General features: G+C 39.6%; 3 protein-coding genes across 5 annotated transcripts; 2 read left to right on the top strand and 1 right to left on the bottom strand.

The window, feature by feature from the left end:
* Positions 1-281: 281 nt before the first annotated feature.
* Positions 282-11,146, bottom strand: LOC123871184. Of its 2 annotated transcripts, XM_045914820.1 has the most exons (11): positions 11,012-11,146; positions 8,851-9,031; positions 8,155-8,294; positions 7,627-7,764; positions 6,965-7,090; positions 6,355-6,447; positions 5,908-6,032; positions 4,976-5,062; positions 4,525-4,644; positions 3,934-4,147; positions 282-3,493 (listed from the first exon to the last, which is right to left on the bottom strand). In XM_045914820.1, exons 1-11 carry the CDS (start codon positions 11,076-11,078, stop codon positions 2,712-2,714), a joined length of 2,073 nt encoding a protein of 690 aa, XP_045770776.1. In that variant the 5' UTR covers positions 11,079-11,146; the 3' UTR covers positions 282-2,711. The 2 variants fall into 2 exon arrangements, with proteins under 2 accessions (XP_045770776.1, XP_045770777.1); XM_045914821.1 differs by lacking the exon at positions 6,965-7,090.
* A 747-nt stretch (positions 11,147-11,893) lies between these two features.
* Positions 11,894-14,582, top strand: LOC123871186. Of its 2 annotated transcripts, none has more exons than XM_045914825.1 (2): positions 11,894-12,006; positions 12,192-14,582. In XM_045914825.1, exon 2 carries the CDS (start codon positions 12,279-12,281, stop codon positions 14,118-14,120), a length of 1,842 nt encoding a protein of 613 aa, XP_045770781.1. In that variant the 5' UTR covers positions 11,894-12,006; positions 12,192-12,278; the 3' UTR covers positions 14,121-14,582. The 2 variants fall into 2 exon arrangements, with proteins under 2 accessions (XP_045770781.1, XP_045770782.1); XM_045914826.1 differs by having other exon boundaries at positions 11,894-12,720; positions 13,183-14,582.
* Positions 14,583-16,193: 1,611 nt separating this feature from the next.
* On the top strand, positions 16,194-20,104 carry LOC123871187. The gene is made up of 3 exons (XM_045914827.1): positions 16,194-18,776; positions 19,241-19,331; positions 19,953-20,104. The coding sequence occupies exon 1, from the start codon at positions 16,194-16,196 to the stop codon at positions 17,940-17,942; it is 1,749 nt and encodes a 582-aa protein (XP_045770783.1). The 3' UTR covers positions 17,943-18,776; positions 19,241-19,331; positions 19,953-20,104.
* The last annotated feature ends 1,797 nt before the right edge of the window (positions 20,105-21,901 follow it).

The following is a 21,901-nucleotide window of genomic DNA, read 5'->3' as shown; positions in this document are numbered from 1 at the left end:
TCAATTATCAGTAGAATTTACACGTTATATTGTAGAAATTTTGGAAAATATATCATTTAACATAAAGACATTTCACATCACATCCAATTTTCTGAAATTGGATGTCTTCAAAACGTTGATTATTTTGTGGGTTCCGTACCCGAAGCGTTCCCGCGGGACCTTATTACTAAGCGTCCGCTGTCCGTCCGCGTGTCTGTTTATCAACGGGCTGTATCTCATGAACTGTAATAGGTAAACAGTTGTTTTTAGTGTGTATTTCTATTGCCGCTACAATAGCAAACAAAATTTTTAAATGGCCGCCATATAAAAAAAAGTACATACTCTTATACGATATACGGAACCCTTCGTGTGCGACTCCGACTCGCACTTGATCGGTTTTTACATTTTGCCAGTGGCGTGTAGAGTAGACATTAGTTAGGTTACCTATATTTAGTGGCAGGTCATTATGAGTATTAAAATAATTCAACTAGGATAAGCAGAGCTTTTATGCCTCTGTGACTTGCACGCCACTGCGTATTACGTAAATACGAAAATACTCTAAAGAGATGGCTCGTATCCCCAAAAAACGGCAAACTGCAAAAAGTATTTTGTTCCCCAAAAATTGCAATAAATAGTTTGCAAGTTATTTCCAAACAGCGGCTAACTGCACAAACAGTTTGCAAGTTAACCCCCAAAAAGCAGTTAACTGCAAAAAGCAGTTTGTGAGTTATTCACAAAAACATGGGTATTTAGATATAAACTAATATTTAGAGATTAAGATAAAAACCTGGGTGGTACATTCTTCTTTAGTAAATCAGTTTTTCAAAATTCCTGTTTTTTTTGGCGATAATTTAAAAACTACTTTTTTATATTCAAAATTTTTTGATAGGGTTTCTACCCTTCAAGGTTATTAATAAGTAATTTTAATTACATATCAAATCCCGCCCATTCCGCAATTTTTGATATGTATTTAAAACCACTTATTTGTAGTTAGCTGGTTTTCAGCAAAAGAACAACAGAATGATAGGTACAGTATTTTTTGCCCTAAAATTGTCACTAGTATCAATAACTGGTGCGAAGTGTCAATATTTAAACATACAACTAGGGTGGTGATCGTTACAACAGTGAGCAAAGCCGTGGTGTTTGACTAGTTGAGTTTCATTGTTTAAGGCACTTATTTATTAATAACTTGTCTATGTGTTACTTACTAGCTGATACCTGCGACTTTGTCTGCGAGGATTCAAGTTTACTTTGATTTTTTGGAACTTTCTTAATCGGTCAAGAAGCTGCTGCTGTTCCTGGCAGCAATCAGTATTGGACGAGAACTGTAAACGGTGGCGATCACAATAGATCGGCAACTGTAAAGTGCCCTGCATAGCCGCCAAACCAAAAAGAAGGAAAAATTACAACTTCGAACTTTAGAAAGAGATTTCTTCGTAGAGCGTCGTCTCTGTCACTCCTGCGTGACGTTTTGTAGGTCTCAACGACAGAGACAACGCTCTAGAAACCGTTACCTCTCACTTTCCTGCCGGGTACCATAAGCTCACGTCGAGGGCGCAAACTATCTGTCAAATCGTCAAGATCGGATCAGCGCGGGGAAAAGGTAACAGACAGACACACTTTCGCACTTGGATTAAAGTCCATAGAGCGCACTTTGACTTTGTTTAGACTTAAGTTTCAGGTGAAACGAGACAGATTTATGCCAGCGGTATAACGCGGCGGTCTCGTTTTAACAGTGTCTTAAATGTAAGCAAAGTCAAAGTACGCTACATAGATCTCCGTCTAAGATCATAATATTTAGTATGGATTTATAATAGTTATTGTAACTTACTTCATTAAATAATTTGAATTAATTTAATGACGAGTTCCCATTACACCGGGGCGGCACTTCCCTGACCGTCTAAATTGACTAAAAAATTCGTTCAATAGTCTCTAAAAGTGTGTAACTGCTAAAAGTGGTAATAAACTTAAAAACGACTTTTTGCAGTTAACCGCTTTTTACATATACACAGGACGGGAGTTGGCTGTTTATATTTAGACGGACCCAGTACAAGAATCTGGCTGTGTAAACGGTTATGGCAATTGATTTCTTAGGACCGTCGCGTACAGACGGAGTGAAGAGATATTCACTCCAGTCCGCTGGTGTGCGTTGTGCCTCAGAGTCCTTAAACGTTAATGTAAAAGTAAAAACCCGGCACGGCGTAGTCGGAACTCGCTGAGAATTCAATAATTTCATTATTTATAATACTTAAAGTATATTATAAAGAAGATGTCAAAGAAGTGTATCCTAAAAATATAATTAATAATAATATCACTTAAAAATTAAGTTTCCCTTAGAACATAACCTCACTGATTAAACACCGTTACAAATTAAAGTAACGTGAAAATAACGTTATTTTTTAAACTAGCTACCTGGCCTGCCCCGGCTACGCACGGGGGGTTTAAGTGTAAAATAGATCTCTTTGCGTCCAGCCATAAAGTGTACAAACTAAAGAACGTAAAACTAGGACCAAAATTGTTAAAAAAAAAAATGAAAAAATTTGGAAAAGTATTTGTCTGTTTTGGTGATTTTTTCGATCTTTTTAACGATTGAGACTAGTTTCACATTCTTTCGACTGTGCACTTTATGACAGGGCACATTGTATTAATGAAAAAAAAAAACAAGATTCGCTCTGTACTTTTTCAGATACGCGTTTTAAAAATATATAATATGGCGATCAGTCAGTTCTGTACTATGTAGTGATTGCTGTACTACCGCTGTATAACGTTTCGTTCGCGTTCACATCACTATCGATGGCTGGCAAGTTATCGATAACGGAACTTATCGTTTCAGGTACGTTATCGTTACTGACAAACAAATCGTTATCGTTAACGGTAGTATCGTTATTATTTGATGTAACCGAAGCGTTACCGTTTGCGATAAGATTTTCTGTAGCATTACTGCTTATACTATTAAAAGTAACGTTAGTCCCCGCAATGGAGTTAACCGTGACATTATAACCGGCGACGTTACCGTCTGTAACGTTATCGCTAACGTTACCGTTTGCGATATCGCTAACGTTATTATCGGTGGTATCGATAACGTTGATGGTGATATTGGCGATATTGGCGTTAGAATCCACACCGGACGCTAGGTCCTCGTAGCATGGAGGCATTTCCACGTTAGTCCGAGCTTCGGACTCGGTCTCGTTGTTGTTTATGCCTTCCCTGCTGAGGTACTCGGGGGGCGGGCCGTACTTGTGCCTCATGGCCTCGTTGTAGGGGGGTGGTCGGTTGTCCAGCACGGGGTAGTTCTCCAACTCCGCGCCCAGCAGTCTTATCGTCCTGCCGTTGAGGGTGTAGGTGTCGTCGGCCGCCACTCGCACGAAGTCCAGGTCGTCGATGTTGATCTCGGCGACGTTGGGCGTGTCGGGGCGCGGCTCCTCGCGCCGGAAGCGCGGGATGCTGAGGTGGAACCTGCCCAGCTGCAGCGTTAGCGGCCGCTGCACCTGACTGAGCTGGTCCATCACCCTATCTGAAATTCACAAAATTAATAAAATACTAGTTAAGTACGAGTCGGATTTGCACTATGAATTTTTTTAAATTTTATGCAGCCATTTTGAAATTTTTACTATTAATTGTAATAGCGGCAATAGAAATATGCACTCTGTGAAAAAACTCTCTACCTATTATGGTTCAATGCTAAAGAACAAGTACCGTACGAGCGCTTCTCCCGCGGTTTAAAAAAAAAAAACTTATAAGTTATGACAAAATATGATAACAAGATTATATAGTTTGGATTTTAAGATAGTGTTTAGATAAATAGTGTATGAAACTCTACATAATTAGGTATTAAAACACAAGTATGAGTTTAAAAACCGAGCCGTAGGCGAGGTTCTTAATAGTACCACACGTATTAACCCCTATTATGTAACCTTTTATTATTCCTGGTATTTAAACCCTTGGAGGAGCTACCTATGGTGTTCCTGCGGAAGGTGCGTCGCCGGAAGAACTCGACGGGCGTGGCCATGTAGTTGAGGTCTCGGGGCGAGAGGTCGGGGTCGGTGTAGTACAGGTCGCCGTCGCAGCAGGCGGGCGAGCGGTAGTCGAGCGGCGCGCGCTGCGGCGACGCGCTCAGCGACGCCGCGCGCACGGCCGTCATCTCCACGTCGCAGCACTGGGTCGGCACCTGCACAAGTGAACTAGCTATAAGTATCGATGTTTCAGTGCCTCATTACTACACGCACTTTGAGCGCAGGCGCACGTCCCATCTAAACCGCGTCAAAAAAATCAAAATTCAATATTTTTATTTAATCAAACTTTTACTTTTGAATCTTCAAAATCATTTACCACTGGTTCGGAATGCCTTTTCTACCGAAAAGATTAGCAAGAAACTCGCCGGTTGCACTTTTCAAAGATTGATATACGAGTCTTCTCATTTCTGATTAGATTACATAGAGAAACTCCAAGCATAGCTCTCTCCATCGCCCGCTGAGTGGCTCTGAGCTTTCTTACGAGGCTACTGCAGCAAGCAAGCTTGTAATAAAATAAAAAAAATAAACTCACCTGTCGATACCGGGAGCAGAATATGGAGGACAGCCTGGCGAGACCGAAGCCCCCGCCGTACGGAGGGGCCTCGGGCGCCTCGCTCGCCACCGTCGACGGCGTGTCTGGACTGGGAAGCTCCTGCAATAGATAACAAGTCATATAAAATCACCGACACATGGTCGCTAACTATGAGCCTCCTAAGAAAGCTCAGAATCACTCCAGACCAGACCAGAGATTTGGCAGTTATAACACTCCGGGAACCCGAGACCTCCCACTAATAAGACCACAGCGCCGGGGAGGTCGTCATAATGTCTAGCAATGAACTGCTATCGGTGTCATATCTGTCTTTGGTAATGGTTATTGGTGAAATATAGCCGCCATATTAAATTTTACTAATAATATTTATTTATGTGCTGTTACGTGTCTGCTAAATAAAACGTCTGTAGATATGAATGAAGCCTATACTTACCGAAGTGTTGTGCGCATTCCTGACGGGACTGGACGAGACTCCCGGGTCCAGAAGCCTCGCAGCTTCGTATCGGGGCGGGTAGCGAGCCTGGACACGAGGGACCATTACTACTACCATTACAACTAATTACAAACATGGGACCAACCAACAAATTGCTGACCTTTCTGAAAGGTCAGCAACGCATCGGCGGTACCTCTGGTGCTGCAAATGTTAGGCGGCGGTAATCACTTAACATGAGGTGACCCGCCTGCTCGTTTGCTCGCTATTTAATTATTTAAAAAAGTATATCTGTAGTTTTTATCTTAAGTCTTTATCTTTACTTATTTGGAAAGGAAAAGATAGTCCCGTTTGAAATGAATATTGTTAAAAACCTTGATTTTATTATTCAAGCGTTCTAAGCAGAGTTACCAGGCAATTGTTACAAATGAGGAAAAATTATAAAATGTTAGGAAATAAGTAAACAGGAAATAATTAACAATAAGAGCGGTTACGCTCTCATGCAATCCGAATCCGTGAAAATACGGATATATAAGAACTCAGATATTGCTTACGCACTAATCCGTTCTCTGATCCAAATCCAAGCTATTCAGTGGACATCTTTGATATATCTACGTCATATGTCCGATTTGAATCCTAGGCACATCAGACGGGGAGAACTCGTATGACGGAAGTCGGAGCTAGTGCGTAAGCTACCATACAAATTGTTCTATGACTACTACGGAACGTATTTTGACGGATTCGGATCCGATACAGTGTGTAACCGCACTAAAAGTGCAAAATCAAAGAAATTCAATTAACAAAAAAGTCTAACTTTATTTCTACTTTACATTTAGCAGCGATTTAATATCAATATCACCATCGACCGATTTATAATTATAGAAATGCTAAATGTGTGTGTGTGCGTGTGTGCGTGCGTGCGTGTGGGTACTCACGGCGTAGTGATGCGCAGTGTCGCGGTGCGCGGAGGCGTAGCCGCGCAGCGCGGCGCGCTTCATGTGCATCTTGCACAGAGCGGACACCAGCAGCACCACCGCTATCATGAAGATCAGCGCGCACGCTGCATAACAACACACACCCTTATTTTTGTCAAACTTTACTTGTTATTAAAGTTTAGTTTTATCACACTAATATTATACAACCGAAAGTTTGCGTGTATTTATGTGTGTGTATGATTGTTACTCGTACAAGAAATAACATATTTTTTTAAACTATTATGGCAGCCATTTTTTTTATTATTATAGCATCAATAGAAATACACATTCGGTGAAAATTTAAGCTCTCTACCCATATTATGGCTTAAAGATACAGCCAGACAGCTGGCCAGAGTTCCAATGGCACTTTATAGGTCTGGAACCCTTAAAATAATGTATGAATGTTACCAGTGACAGTGTATATGGTGGACTGGATGAAGCCATATTCGTCTGGCGCATGCCGGTCCTCGAACAGCGGCGGGTACTCCACCTCCACGTAACCTGACAACCACACACCAATCTAATTATTTGCTTTCTAACACTTTTTTTAATTCACTATAGGCTTAACCAAGATCACACCTGTCGATCGATGATAATCGGGTACTTATTTACTAACTGTAACCGTCGCACGCTACTATTACGAAGAATCATAGCGGGTACGCAGTTTGCGAGCCTTTTTTTATACCCCTCTGTGTAAGGGAAACGGAGAGGTTATGTGGGGCTTGCACCCACTAAAACCGGTGTTCGTCCCTTGACGACTGACGGTTGCACGGGTATCACTCAGTAGTTCTTCCGCTAGGTTTTGACCCGCCCCATTCCCATCGCTAGCCTGGCTTCTGCCGAATCGCACTACGTCCTGACCTGTTTATATTTCGGTTGAACCACCCCTTACGCTCGTCAACCGCAGGCCGGCAACTCATAGAGGCTCGCCGTGCCGTGAGCGCAATGCGTGCAGTTCGCAGCGAGGGCGTGCGTTCACGGTGAGTGTGAAGACCGCTTCGGAGACAAGACATCATACCTTCGAGCGTGGAGTACCGCGAGTGCTCGTCGCAGCACGCCGGCTGGCGACACAGCGCGGCGCCGGGCCGGCAGCACGCCGCCTCGGGGATGCAGCGCCCCGACGAGCAGTTCAGCTTGTCCCCACCTATCCAGGCACAAACGCGTCATTTTGTGCGACCAACAGAGATGGATAATGTTATGAGTATCATCATCATCAGCCTGGGAACGTCCAATGCTGGACAAAGGCCTTCTCTGAAGAGCGCCCCCACACCCGGTCCTCAGCATTCCTCCTCCAGCCACTTCTCGCCAGCCGCTTTATATCATCAGTCCATCGTGCTAGAGGGCATCCCACACTAGACTTGCTCGGCCTCGACTCAATGGCTTTCCAGCTCCAACGGCCAGCGCCTCTATGACAGGCATGGCCTGCCCACTGCAACTTCAGCTTGCTAATAGTTTGGGCTATGTCAGTGATCTTTGTTTTCCTGCAGATCTCCTCATTTCGGATGTTATCCCTCAGGGAAACTCCTAACATAGCCCTCTCCATAGATTGCTGAGCAACTTTGATTTTCCGGTCAAGACTATGTCCAGCAGCGGACGCATACAGGCTGATAAATTGGATTGAAATAAATATATTAATTAGTGTGTCTATGTGCGGGTGTGTGGGTGTGAGTGTGTACGTACGCGCGCAGGGTGCGGGCGCGCAGAGCGGCGGCGCCTCGTCCTCGGCGTGCACGCAGTCCTTGCGGCCGTCGCACACGTAGGCGGGCAGCACGCAGCGCGCGCCGCACCAGAACGCGCCCCGCGCGCAGTGGTGTGGCCCTGGACACAACTATCATTCTAAGCCTGACATCCATACAATGCACTTTCACTTTGTTCACACTTAAGACACTGTTAAAACGAAACAGCGTTATTCGTTAAGTATATGGTGAAAAACTGAAATTTTTACTGAAACTTAAGTGTGAGTAAAATCAAAGTAAGCTATATAGATGTGCACGCACACCGCCGCTAGCAAATCTATATCATACTAGATATACCCGCGACTTAGTTCACGGGGATTGGCTTTTGAAAAAAGATTTTCCACAATTTAAATTTATGTTTTGATACATAGACTAACAGTTGCTTGAATAACATTGTATTTACATGACTATGTGCTTTACAATTTGTCTGCTTTCGCAGAGGATGGAAATAAGATAAACAGGCAGTAATCACCTTTAGGCTGCACCAGCACATACTTGGTGCTGCTGAAGGGCGGCGCGGAGCAGATGTAGTGGCCGCTGTCCGCCAGCTGCAGGTCTGTGATCTCCAGCCGGCTGCCCACGGGTGTGCCAGACGGCTCTGTTGTCAGGAACCTGCCAAAATTACTAAAGTTAAGCCTTTACTTACTTATAATTATGTGCGAACAGAGTCATAAATCATTACGATCATAGGATGGTGACAATGTTGCAGAAGTTGTTATTGATAAAGGTAAATCTGTTATCAACAAATTCTTTTTAGGGTTCTGTACCCAAAGGGTAAAAACATCTGTCTGCCTGTGTGTTACAGGTCTCTAGCTTGTAGATTAAATGAGTTACAAACCTGAAATTTTTGAATTCGGTGTAAAATGTTGACCCAAAACCAAAAACTTTATTCATTATACTTTTATTACATGTAGAACATTTAGTTAAACCCATGCTTGTAGGTAGGTATTCTTCGCGTAACACACTACACCGTGCGTAACGTGTAACGCCAAGCGACGGAATGAATTTGATCAATCAAATTACAACATTCGGCCATGCAACATTGTTGTTGAACATAACTGTTATCAGGTGAGACTGATTGAATAAAGAGTGGGTGGTATTTTCTAGGAAGGACTAGGTTGAAGTTTCTAGTTTGCCTAATATGTAGAAGACCAAAATATACACTTACCTGGTCCCGTCAGTGCCGTTGTCGCCGACATAGTTCCACACAAACACCCTGGGCGCCGGGTCACCGCGCACTTCGCACACCAGCGTCAGGTTGTCGTGCACGCGGCGCACCAGCACGTCCGTGTACTCCGTGTCTCTCGGACTGAACAGTGCTAGATATGGCGTTTGTGGCTCACTAATGCCTGGAAAATGGGCAAAGATATACTAAGTAGTAATTAAAATAGCCATGATAACCTAGTGCTTAAGATGTCTCCTATTCAGGAGGTCGGGGGTTCGATCCGGGACTCTAACCTCTAAATACTCAGGGTTATTGTATTTTAAGCAATTAAACATTATTGATTTTCACAGTGAAGATGAACATACGAAAACCATAACAAAAGAAAACACAATCATTTGAGAACGACATGGTTTCACACGAAGCGATTGACTGTCACTAACCTTCTATCTTAGACAGTGGATGTTAAATAGGAATAAACATCAACCAACTGATATCTATCTAGACTACGAGAAAGCATTTGACAGGGTTCTAATTAGTGGACTACTTCATAAATTAGAACACCTTCGCATTCATAGTGAACTGCTACTTTAGATTAGCAACATTCTAAATGATCGGAAATTCCGCACGAGGGTTAGGAATTAAATATAAAGTTCTCATCCGCTAAGCAGCGGTGTACCGCAAGGCTCTGCACTGGGACCAATATTGTTCAGATTGTTCTTAACTGACTTGCAAAATGTTATAAGTCTCCCATTCTCATTATTCGCGGATGAAACCAAATTCTTCGAGAACCTTATACATCAACAGAGTGACATACAACAAAATTTAATAGGCATTGAACATTGGATAAAGGAATGGTTAACGTCACTGAATGTCAACAAATGCACTGTTCTACACATCTGAAAAAAGAATCCTCAAGTATCATATTGGTGAGATAGCAAGCAACTGACACAAGAGACCTAAGAGTGATCATAAGCAGTGACCTCAAAGCACACATTGAATAAGGTCAACTCAATCCTGTACCTAGCCACAAAAGCATTCTTCAACACCGTCAAGAAAACCTTATAAAAATCTACAAGACTTCTAACAGACCACTACTAGAGTATTCATTTCAGATCTAGAATCCATATTTGGTTAAGGATATAGAACTGTTGGAAAGGGTAAAGAGGCGAGCCACTAAGTTGCCTAAGGAACTGAAAAATCTTCCCCATGAACAAAGACATGCAAAGCTTGGACTCAGCACCCTCAAAAGCAGGCTAGATAAAGTCCCCTGTCTAATTGAAACATACGAAATACTAAATCATTATTTATTATAATGTCCAAAATTTTGAGATCATATTCTTGAGAAGGAGCTATACTAGAGTTAAAATCCATTTAAACACTTTCTGACCAGTTGTTCATATGTGGAATAAATTGCCCAAGAATGTGGTTATGTAAAGCTCTGTTAATCAGTTCAAAAATAGATTGGACGAACATTTGGGAAACTTGAAGCACTTCTGATATAGATCCATCAGCGAAAGCTGCCTTAGTCTATAATCTATAATAAATAATAAAAATATGAACGGCTAATCATCAAAGAGTCTCAGGCTTTGCTTTGCTGTCAAAAATGATCCTCAATAATTGAAGGCAAGAAGAGGGCTTTGCAGTATGAACCACAGACTTCCTAAACTCTCTCGCGGCTTACAAGCTAGAGTGTGCTCTACAGAGTGAAAACCCACCCAGTATTAGAATCAAAGCACCTCATTTAGTATGTATAGGTAGTTATAACTAAAAGAATTTAAAAAAAGATTAAATTCATAAGTTGAAAGGATGATTCCTAAGTTGAGGAAGAAATTCAAATGATAACCTAAACTAAGATAAGTTACCTAGCCTAAAGAGAAAGCAAAAGCATTAACACTAATAAAATACCGTTAGACTTAGACAGCTTGCGAAAAATCTACCATAACAAGTCAACTGACCTGTAAAATATTGAATATTGAAGAAGTGATGCAAAAGGGAAACCTTGGGAAAAACTCGCGAACTCGCGCCTTTACCGGACAGTTATTGTGATGTAATATTCAATCAAGGCCCTATAAATATAATGAAAATATTCCAAGAATGTTAAAATAAATAACTTAAAAATGAATGAGATTTTAACACAGCAGTTTCGGATATCAATTGTACTCACATGTTTTTATAATTAATATAACAATGGCAATTTGCGTATAAAAACAATTCAATTGATTTCTAAACATTTTTATTTATTAACATTTTCTATTTTCACTGATATTTAACAACAAAACCAATCGCCATGTTTAGACCACAGACAAACGAGACAAACCACAGGAGATGTACTCTCTGCCACAGAGTACAGACCATAGAGTAATACACTACTAGCATGGTATGTCGGGCAGTCAAAACGCCTACTTGAAAAGCGCCATCTAGGTGTGATGGGTTTAGTGCTAAATAGAGTCAATACTAGTACAGACCATGTAAAGACGAAGGTACATTGTACATACAATCCAAAGAGTATATGTATGGACTTCGTCTGTGTTGGTGTTAGCTGGCGGGCGTGTTTTGTTAAAACTGACTGGAAAGCGCAGGGGTGCCGTGCGTGTGTCGGCGAGCGCCGGCACAGACGGGGTCCATACTTGTATAGTTTAACTAACTTGTTACAAATAACTACAAACTTGACATTGGCTAATCTTTGTAAAGCCAGACAAGAGAGAAAAAAAAAAGGTACCTTAACCTACTCTTTGGAAAAAAAAGTTTACTTTCGGTTTTTGTGTTATATATCTGTGACACAGTGACATATATATTGCATGACTTCGTCTGTGTTGGTGTTGGCTGGCGGGCGTGCTCTGCCTTCTTGGAGTGTTTTTTTTTTGGTAAAACTGACTGGAAAGCGCTTTAAGGGGGTGCCGTGCGTATGTCGGCGAGCGCCGGCACAGACGGGGTCCATACTTGAATAGTTTCCCTAACTTGTTACAAATAACTACAAACTTGACATTGGCTAATCTTTGTAAAGCCAAACGAGAAAAAAAAAAACATATTGCATTGAACCGGATTCGTGGTCTGTGGCATTGAAATCATATTGAAATAGTTTTGAAAATGTAAATAAATAAAGTGGATATTTTTAAGAGAATAAAAGACTAATTTATAATAATTTATTGTAATTACTAGGTACGTACGTAGTAAGCAAAAATAACAAACACTTAATCAAGACTCAAGCGACAAGCAGCAGTTCAGTTCAAGCTTCATGTCTAGGCCTAGGCATTAAATAAAGTATAGGATATTCTTACAATGTATTTTGTACAAATATTTAATCGCTTACATTGTTCGACACACTGCACAGTTTATTGTTGCAGTTTGACCAATTACCTACTGCAATGAATGGTATCTACAGTCCCGTCTGAATTGTGATCAATGTGAGTAATCCTGAGCTATCCATCAACATGAGGTCTTGTAGTGTACCCGGTTGCGACAGTCGAACAGCACTCCACAGTGTTCCTTATACGAACAAAGTAAGATGGAAGCACTGGCTGAAACTATGCCCATTTTTTTTTAAATATGGTTTTCGACAACTAGAGTATGTGAAGATATGCAGGAAACATTTTATCCCAGAACATGTTGATCATGTAAAAGAAAGATTAAAAAAAGACGCATTCCCTTTATTACATTTGCCAGGCCTTGAAACAAACACGACAATAAACAAAGAGAGTAAAGTGTTGGAAATAAATCCTATAGAATCTAATGAGCTGGTAAACTTTAAGGTTGTGGCCCCTACTAGCTTATATGCAGAAACAGATACCACCTTGAAGTGTCCATCTACAGAGGGTATAGGAGAAAAACGTCGAGTGACAGACCTAGTTTATCTTAAAGCGGAGGATACACAAGGTTTGCCGGTTGATCACAACATGTATTGTTTGCCTTCCCAAGCAGAGAAGCCAGCGTGTCTGTCTTCCCCATATGTCACATATCAGACTAGTAGCGAGCTGTTGAGTGACTGCTCTGTCCAAAGCATTAAGGCAAAACAAGGGCCTGCTGCGACTGTGGATCACAACATTTACTGTGGAGCTCCACTGCCAGACAGTACTGTCAGCTGCACACCTAAGCATAATCAGTACACTGTGGAACCTTGTTCATCCAATGTTGAATATAATATAAAACATAAGCAGATTATTCAAAAAACAGTTAATACTCATTTATGGGTTCACAGTATAGGAAAGGGAACACAGGCTGCAGCATCCAATGGTGCTTTGAATGTGGCTGTACAGACAGACTTCACTGCAACAGCTGAACACTTGTCCACTCCACACAGTGGACAAGTGTTCAGCTTTCCCAATTCTCACATTGCAGATAATGAACACTCCTTGAAAGAAAATGATTCTCAGTATATCACTCTGGACGACGATGGCTTTCAGGATAATGAGTATGTTTTGCCAAGTGCCACAGTTGCTAATCAGTCTGCACACACAGACAGCCAAGAGCAATCTACTATTAACTGTCCAAGTTTGTTATCAAGGTCACATCTTGAGAAAAATTTATATCCCAATAATCACAGTATTCTATCATATGATCATGTTCATACTAAATCTTCACCAACAAAAAAAGTCACTCCTGCTGAGCCTAATAAGCAATCAGATGTTTGTATCCATTCTACAGTTACTGAGACCACTGCAAGTGCATTAGGGCCATTGCAAAGGAAACCAGCTCAAACACGAACTCTGGAGTCTTTAGTTACTGAGTTAAAAGAGTTGTTTACTGCAGAGGAAATGGCAGAATTCCAACCTTCATCAGCTGTGTTGGCAGCTGACACACCAGCCTCTGTGTCGAAACCCATGTTTGATACTGCACCTTGCCCTCCAACGCAGGGCCCTCTAGTCAAACAGCATCTGCCTTTAGCATCTAACACAGAAATAAAAAGAGTACGTTTAGACAAAGAGAACAGTACTCCCAATGAACAAATGTTACGAAAGCAGAATAATATACTAAAAGCTAAGCTAAAGGCAGTAAATTTAAGATGTAAACGCTTACAATCAAAATTAGATGGGATACTGGCTATAGCAAAACCATATCTTAAAGCATATCCAAATCTAACTCGTCAAACCAAAGCTTTGATAGATACACAAGTAAGATTAGCAGGAGTAAAATGCAAGGCTTCTAGATACACTGAAGAAGATAAACTCTTTGCACTCAGGCTACATCAGATCAGTCCTGATTGTTACAGATTTTTGCAACAATATTTAAAACTACCTACTAAGAGCACAATGAAAGCTATTGTAAAGAATGCCTGAGAAGCGATATTATGTTGGTGTGGATAGTAGAATATCTGGTTTTTGTGATCAAACCTCACTCTGGAAAGCTGTGAAGTCTACTTCGCTTCTAGAAATAAGCTTGGATGACTGGAGTGAAAACTCTGGCAAGCAGGCAATGTACGCACAATAAACAGTAATGTAAGTCTGGAAACCTGACCAGAAAAAAGAACTCGAGCTCCTGAAGATTGAACATGTACAAGTATGATACCTGCATCCCAACTTTATTCACTAGTCAAATATGAACTTGTTGATGGAGAATGATAATATATTATTAATCTGTACCTACCTAGTATCTACACATCTTTTGGGAAAGGAATGAGAAATCACTGAATATCATAGAGATAATCATTCATCCAAACTGAATATCAATACATCTAGCGAGCACAGAATATTCCAGCGACTTGTATATTTTAATAAAGAGATAAATAGAGACAATGCGAATGAAGTAGTTTTATTCAGTTTTATTATTGTTACTAATTGTATATTTTTATTTTTATTCTTTAAATGTTTAAATGAATATAGAAGGATGTCCAAGATAGAAATATAATTTTTTGATTCAATAGGTAGGTATATTTTAATTTTTGATTAATTTATTTATTTATATAATTTTTGTAGATAAATTTAGATCTTCAATATAGTATTTTTTTTAATATGTAGCTGGATTCTGGACTATTCTCACAAATTAGTCGATACTTTAATTTATTTCTTAAACTGGACCTTTTCAAGTAAAGATTTTTATATAAACCTGTGAGGATGATATTGCCATTGTCGCAAATAAAATAACTATAAGCCTACGTTGTCGTATTAGTTTACAAATTGCGAAAAACCAAATTAAATTTGAATTTCGCGGCCAGGCCGGTCTCATGACCCTTAATGATTTTGTCTTACAAAATTCATTCCACATTTACTACAGCCAGCGTACAGCCCACATATCATCTGGCAACACTGCACCCTGCACCGTAGATATAGATTACGGGATACCGTAGACAGAATCCAAAATCGATGTCTGTGACAGGTATTGATATTACTGGTCTGTGGTGTTACAGACCGACAAGGACCTTTTCATGATCTTTTCGCGTGCTTTTGGCACTTATGACATTGACGGGGGGCGTATACCTGTGGCGTATACCTAGTGCGTTTCATCGAACAGTACCTATGACCTATTTTGTTTATTTTCATTTGATTTTCATTGCATTCATTCAGGAAAATCAAATGAAAATAAACAAAATCTGCGTCTTATGCAAATATGGTGCCAATGAGTTAGACAGACAGGGGAGCCAACATAACGCCATAGGTACTATTCGATGAAACGCACTATAGTAGTAAGTAGTTAGCAAGTTTTATCTAATTTTAACTGAATGAGAAATTGGGAAAGCCGTCCCTATTTCCAAACAGGGGAAAAATAATAAAAACCATTGATAGGTCATGGACTTGCAACCTATCATGTTCAGCTACTCAAGTAAGTACTTAACTAGTGCTAAATATAGCTATAAAATCAAAATGCAGATACATTTATGCAAAGACATTACACTTACTAACATTTATGCTGTATTTATATATATATCGTGATGTTATGTACTTATATGGAATGGCTCCACTGTTTTAAAAAAAGCAGTAAAATTCAGATTTTTTACTTAACAACACCATATGTGTTTATGGGGAGAGCGTGTCACAAGATGATCTGTGTCTCCGTGGTCTCCCTTTATAGTCTGCAGTCTTTGGATCTGTGATCGGTGGCCACCACAGTGTAAACTGTGTACTCTTTGGCCAAAAAAATCTTGTTGAACTTAAAAGAGCTAGAACCCAGAGCCGTAAAACCAGTTAGTTAAAAAAATATGTCGCACTGTACTTTAGATTTGACTTAGCTCTTAATTTAATTTTTAATTAATTTTATTTTTTAGCTGGTGGACGAATCATATTTACCACAGAGTACATTGATTATATATTGAGTATTTACTGTTGAAAGTGGAAACAAGGAACAATGTTTTGAATAAGATAGCCAGAAATTGGAAAATAAAGCAAGTGAAATCGAAAGACGTTTGTCAATACGCGATGCGCGACATGAAATTATGTTGTGTTCCGCACTGTACGCACACGGGACCAAATAATCTTCACTGTTTACCTATGAGCGGATTGAAATGGAAACAATGGTTAAAAATATGTCCCTTTCTTTTGAATTATTCCTTACGGGAACTAGTGTATATGAGAATATGCGAAAAGCATTTTATACGCGAGCACATTGATTATGAAAAAGGCAGATTAAGAAGGGATGCAATCCCTTTATTACATTTAACACCCCATAAACCAAACAACGAGGCAAATAGTGTAGTAATAAAACCTGTACAAGCCAATGAGCCCGTCATCTTTAAGGTAGTATCCACTACGAGACAAACAGGAAACACCTTTATTAAATGTTCGTCTGTAGAAAATACAAAAGGCAAACAGGAGGTGAAGTATCTAGTTTGCCTCAAGGTTCAGGACACACATGGTCTTCCGGTGGATCACAACATGTATTGTTTGCCATCCCAGGCAGACGAGAGACCGGCGTGTCTCTCTTCCCCGCGTGTCATGTGTCTGACGCGTAACAAAGAGCTGTTGTCTAGCGACCGCGACCTATGTGCGGAGCCTAATCAGCACAATGCCGAGTCTTTGTCACCAAAAGTGGAATGCAATATGGAAACTGAGTCAGTTGCTGAAGAAACAGTGACTATTTCTGATGCTCAGCCATGGAGGTTCATTGTGGAAGAGGCCAAGCAGAGTGCTGCATCCAGGGGTGCTGTGAGTGTTGCTTCACAGACAGTTGCAGGCACACAATTGCCCTCCCAACTCGGTGAACATAGTCTTGACTTTATGTCTACAAATACTAAGCACTCACTGATTGAGGACCCGAAAACAGAACCTGTGGAATTGCTAGATTCTCAATTGATCACTCTGGATAACTTTCAGGATAATGTGTTTGTTCTGCCAGATAACATAGTTGTTGATAAGAGTACACATTCAGACAGACATAAGCAGTCTGCTGTTTATGTGAGTCCAAATGTTTTAAATCTGTTGACAAGCAAGTCACCTCTTGAGAAAGAGACTATAAAATCGATTAATATTATGTTTTCAACTTTGAAAGAACAGAATAATGTGCCATTTAATCATAATAACCCCAAACTTAATATACAACCGTCAGTCATGAAGCCCACTGCAAGTGGAGTACAGCCAGCTCAAAAAAGGACTCTGGAGACTTTAGTTGAAGAGTTGAGAGAGTCAATCACAGCAGAGGAGACATCAGAGTTACAAGCCTCCCCAGCCATGGCAGCCAACTCGCCAGCCCGGCTGCTGAATCCCATGTCTGCTACTGCACCCTGCCCTCTAATGCAGAACCTTCCAGCCATTACACAACACCCTTTAACCTCTAATATCACGGAGAAAAGATTTTGTCACACCAAAGAGAACAGTTCTGAAAAAGAACAAATGTTATACAGAGAGCTTAAAAAGTTAAAACGTCAGCTGATACAAGCAGACAGAAAAAATAAATTATTAAAATCAAGATTTAAAAAATTGCAGGAGACAGCAAAACCATATCTCAAAAGATATAAACGATTAACTCCCAAAGCAAAAGCATTGATAGACACACAACTGAGGCTAGCTGGCTTAAAATCAAAAGGAGCCAGATACACTGAAGAAGAGAAACTCTTTGCACTCAAGCTACATCAAATCAGTCCTGATTGTTATAAATTTTTGCAACAATATTTAATATTACCTAATAAGAAAACTATGCAGTCTATGCCAGAGTTTCCAAAGATTGCCTGAAGATACTCATATTTTATTATTAATTACTTTGTACCAAATATTTGCTGAGTTGAGGTGTTACTAGTATGGATGGCAAAATCTGCATGCTTATTGCAGTACTGTGACCCCCAGTCTGGAGATTACTATCACCTATATTTGGCTAGACCACTATTGGCAAACATACAGTTGCAGTATATCGTTATTTCAGCAATCACATTAATAAACATTGTAGCAATGTATAAGTCATTATTATTTTTATGCTCAGGGGATTGGCATCTCTTGGAATAACAAAGGCTTTAGAATGGCTGTTCACAGCTTGTACTCTACATTTGCATGTAGAGGGCTGGAATTGATGATTGGAGCATCTCTACTAAATATCAACAATGGTAATAGCTTGTGTGACGGTTGCAATCACTTCTGATCAGGACCCTACTGTGGTACTTTGATGTCTACAATGTATCAATCACAATTACCTCTGATTTGTTATGTGCTAGTGATACTTGGTCACTATTGGCTACAATGCATTGTTGCAACAAGAATACCACAAATTGAACTAATCACAAAAATATTATGATAATGATTGATGCAGCATTTTCAGAATCAACCAAGCTGACAGCACTTTTATTAAATTTTATTTTACTGTTGCTGTGCAAATATGTTGCATAAGATCAGCAAATTGGAACAATAGAATTTGTCTTCTAATTATAAATACAACTCTATTATGAACTTTTTGTCAAGTCAAAGAAAAAAAATTGATCACTGAAATCTGAAGTTATAGAGTTGGGTTATAGATCAGTTTATCAAATTGGGTTTTTTTTGGGAACATGATGTCAGCACCGAATGTTCAATTGATGTGTAAGTTTTACTACTGATTATAATGGGGTATTTTACTCTAATTATTTTATTACTTTATTATAAACTAGGATAAAAACAATCACGTAAACTGAAAAAACTAATTAAATCGATCAAATAACAAAAAAGTTATAAGCATTTAAATATTTCAGATTAGACAGAGATAGCGATAATTGCATTATGACGTCACTCCGTGCTAATGCCATAGTAGCTTCCTGCGGTTTCATACAAATTTTCGTTTTGCGAGAAAGGGATAGAAGACCCTCCCACTCCAAAATTAAAATGCCTGTAACTTTGTAAATCTTTGTTGGATTTTAATATTTTTTTCAGGGTACGTCATTATTTTTATCCTAGTTTATAATAAAGTAATAATATTTATCAAATTCAAAAGTAGGAAAATACCCAATTAAAGGTGATATCATACTTATTGCTATTTGCTTTAATATACTTAATGTTATTATTTTCAGAATGATTTACATGATGAAGTTACTGCGAATGGCCAATTGCTTTGGGACTTTAATAATGACATGACCTGCAAGCAAACATTACAACAAGATGGTAATTTTTCCTACTATAGCATACTACCACTTTTATAAAGGGGTTCGGAGACGGTAAAACGGCTCGAGTCAAACACGTAGATTTGCTTTACTTGCTCAAGCAGCTTGATGCGCCTGTCAAGCAGCTTGAGCCAGCAAACAGCACTGTCTATCACCGTCAAGCAAGTAATTGCTTGAATCAAACATCAAACAATGTAAAAGGTGAATACGCTCAAGCAAAATCTATGTCCTTGATTGTCTCTGAAGACCTTGTTAGGCCGAGCAAAGAGTATGTAATGACTGACGCCGACGTGCCCGCGCAGAAACCTTACTTTTGAATGGCGCGAAAATAATATATCTGGCAACTATGGGCGCGTCCGTCCGCTATTGGTTGTTGCCTACGCGAGATATGTTGTACGCGCGAATTATAGGAGATAGCATGACGTTGTTCTTGGTTTAAAGCAATTAGGTCTGTATTTCAGTGTTCATTCGCAATTATTTTCTGCGCAAACGAATTTTGCTGATGCACCTTATAGTAGTAGTAGAATGATGATAGATTACTTGCCTTGTAAGCTTGTGTTCACATGGTGGTTGCCCTATTCAAATGTACATGAAAATTATTCATACTGTACTTTTTTTTCAGGTGCTATGTACAGTGGAAGTAGTTCCAGTGCAAATCTATGTGATTCATTTTTTTTTTTTTGTGCGATAAAAAAAGCTTTTGTGTGAATGATTGCTCATAACTTTTGTTTATTTTATTATATTACTTATTTTTAAATAAAACCTAGCATGTTATTTGTACAGTATAGAATATATGTAACAAAAAGAGAAAAGTATAAGCACAAAAATAGCACAAACAAGCTGTTTATAAATAAATAAATACTCTTCTAAGATCACATCCTATTAAATACTGTATAATCCAAATACCAGTGTAGATAGGTACCTACCTACCTACAACCTGCTCAGAAGAAATAATTACAAGCGTAAATTAGAAATTTATAACACCCCTGACAAGTGAAGGTTACAGTAATAACTAGAAAAGAGCTGATAACTTTCAAACGGCTGAACCGATTTTCTTGGATTATTGCTAAGAACACTTGATCAAGCCACCTTTCAAACAGAAAAAAACTAGGTAAATTAAAATCGGTTCATTAGTTTAGGAGCTACGATGCCACAGACAGATACACACGTCATACTTATAACACCCCTCTTTTTGGGTTGGGGGTTAATAAATGAAACGAAGAGAGCGCTATACTCATGACTTCATGCCACGGATAGGGTATAGTTAATAGTTATATATATGGGTATGTAGGTATGGCCAGCCTAGTATAATATTGTAGTCTTTGTGGCCAGCGTGTTCTTGAGTTCCTGACCTGTAAGTGATTACATACTCTTTGACCTGTACTGATGTATGTACTCCTACTCTGTATGTCTATGGTCTGCCGTCCGTGGTATCAGCTGTTGTTTTTTTTTTTTTTTTTTTTTATTCACTATAGGTAAGCGCTTGACCACAATCACACCTGATGGAAAGTGATGATGTGATCTAAGATGGGACGCGTTTACCTAGAAGGTGCCTATTCACTCTTGTTTTAAAGATACCCGGATTGTAATTGGTAGGAAACACAGATCGCGGAAGAGTATTCCAAACCTTAGCCATGCGTATGAGGAATGAAGACGCAAAACGTTTTGTGCGTGTAGATGGAATGTCGACGACATAAGGATGGAAACTCGCCCGACGTCTTGCGGTTCGGTGGTAAAATGGTGAAGGGGGGACAAGATCGAAAAGTTCCTGTGCACACTCTCCGAAATATATCCTATAAAATACCGATAAGCCGGCGACCTTACGGCGGTGATCGAGACTTTGAAGTTTCGCCAACAAAGGAGAGTCTTCGCCTATAAGTCTCCTAGCTCGACGGTCAACGTTGATGTTTTACATCTCTTTGATTATGTTTATCAACATCATCATCTCTTTGGTTGTTTTGTAATTTGATAACAGGCTACAACTAAACTTGAATTTTATTAAAGTTATTTGATTTTGTGTGTACCTAAGTGAATTAAAAATCAAGTGATTAGTGATTACTGAAAGAAAAATTGTATATAATATAAGTAGGATACAATACGTTGAATTATAACCGATTAGAAACGAGAGATGAATTAAATTACGATTTTTACGTGAAATTTAAAACCATGAGACAATGTAGTGTACCCGGCTGTCGTTCGGCGAAGCCGCTGCACGCCGTACCCTTCTGCGATAAATATAGATGGAAGCAATGGACAACTTTACTTCCATACCTTCAAAAATATAACCTACGACAGCTGGATAACGTGAGAATTTGCAATAAACATTTTCTCCCGAGACACATTACTGAAAAAGGCAGGTTAACTAAGGATGCAGTTCCTTTATTTCATTTAAATAACCCCTATAAACATAATAAAAAGAATAATGTTTTCGAAGGTTATAAAATTTTAGAAATAAGTCCTATAGAATCCAATGAGCCGGTAAATTTTAAGGTATTAACGTCTGGTAGCTTGCCTGCACAAGCAGACAACACCTCTAAGCGTCCATCTACAGAGGACACGCATGGTCCGCCG

The sequence above is a fragment of the Maniola jurtina genome, chromosome 13 (genome assembly GCF_905333055.1).
Source record: "Maniola jurtina chromosome 13, ilManJurt1.1, whole genome shotgun sequence".
Taxonomy (NCBI): Eukaryota; Metazoa; Arthropoda; class Insecta; order Lepidoptera; family Nymphalidae; genus Maniola; species Maniola jurtina.
The sequence above is the reverse complement of the archived record's forward strand: the minus strand, read 5'-3'. Positions and strand labels throughout refer to the sequence as shown.

What these genes read in the sequence shown, in the direction of transcription:
- LOC123871184 (XM_045914820.1), bottom strand. Translation starts at nt 11,078, where the DNA reads ATGTTTAGAAATCAATTGAATTGTTTTTATACGCAAATTGCCATTGTT. An exon ending in GCGGTACTCCACGCTCGAAG is followed by an intron (nt 6,448 to 6,964) that starts GTATGATGTCTT and finishes TGTGGTTGTCAG; the next exon opens with GTTACGTGGAGGTGGAGTAC. An exon ending in ACACTGCGCATCACTACGCC is followed by an intron (nt 5,063 to 5,907) that starts GTGAGTACCCAC and finishes CCTCGTGTCCAG; the next exon opens with GCTCGCTACCCGCCCCGATA.
- LOC123871186 (XM_045914825.1), top strand. Translation starts at nt 12,279, where the DNA reads ATGAGGTCTTGTAGTGTACCCGGTTGCGACAGTCGAACAGCACTCCAC.
- LOC123871187 (XM_045914827.1), top strand. Translation starts at nt 16,194, where the DNA reads ATGCGCGACATGAAATTATGTTGTGTTCCGCACTGTACGCACACGGGA.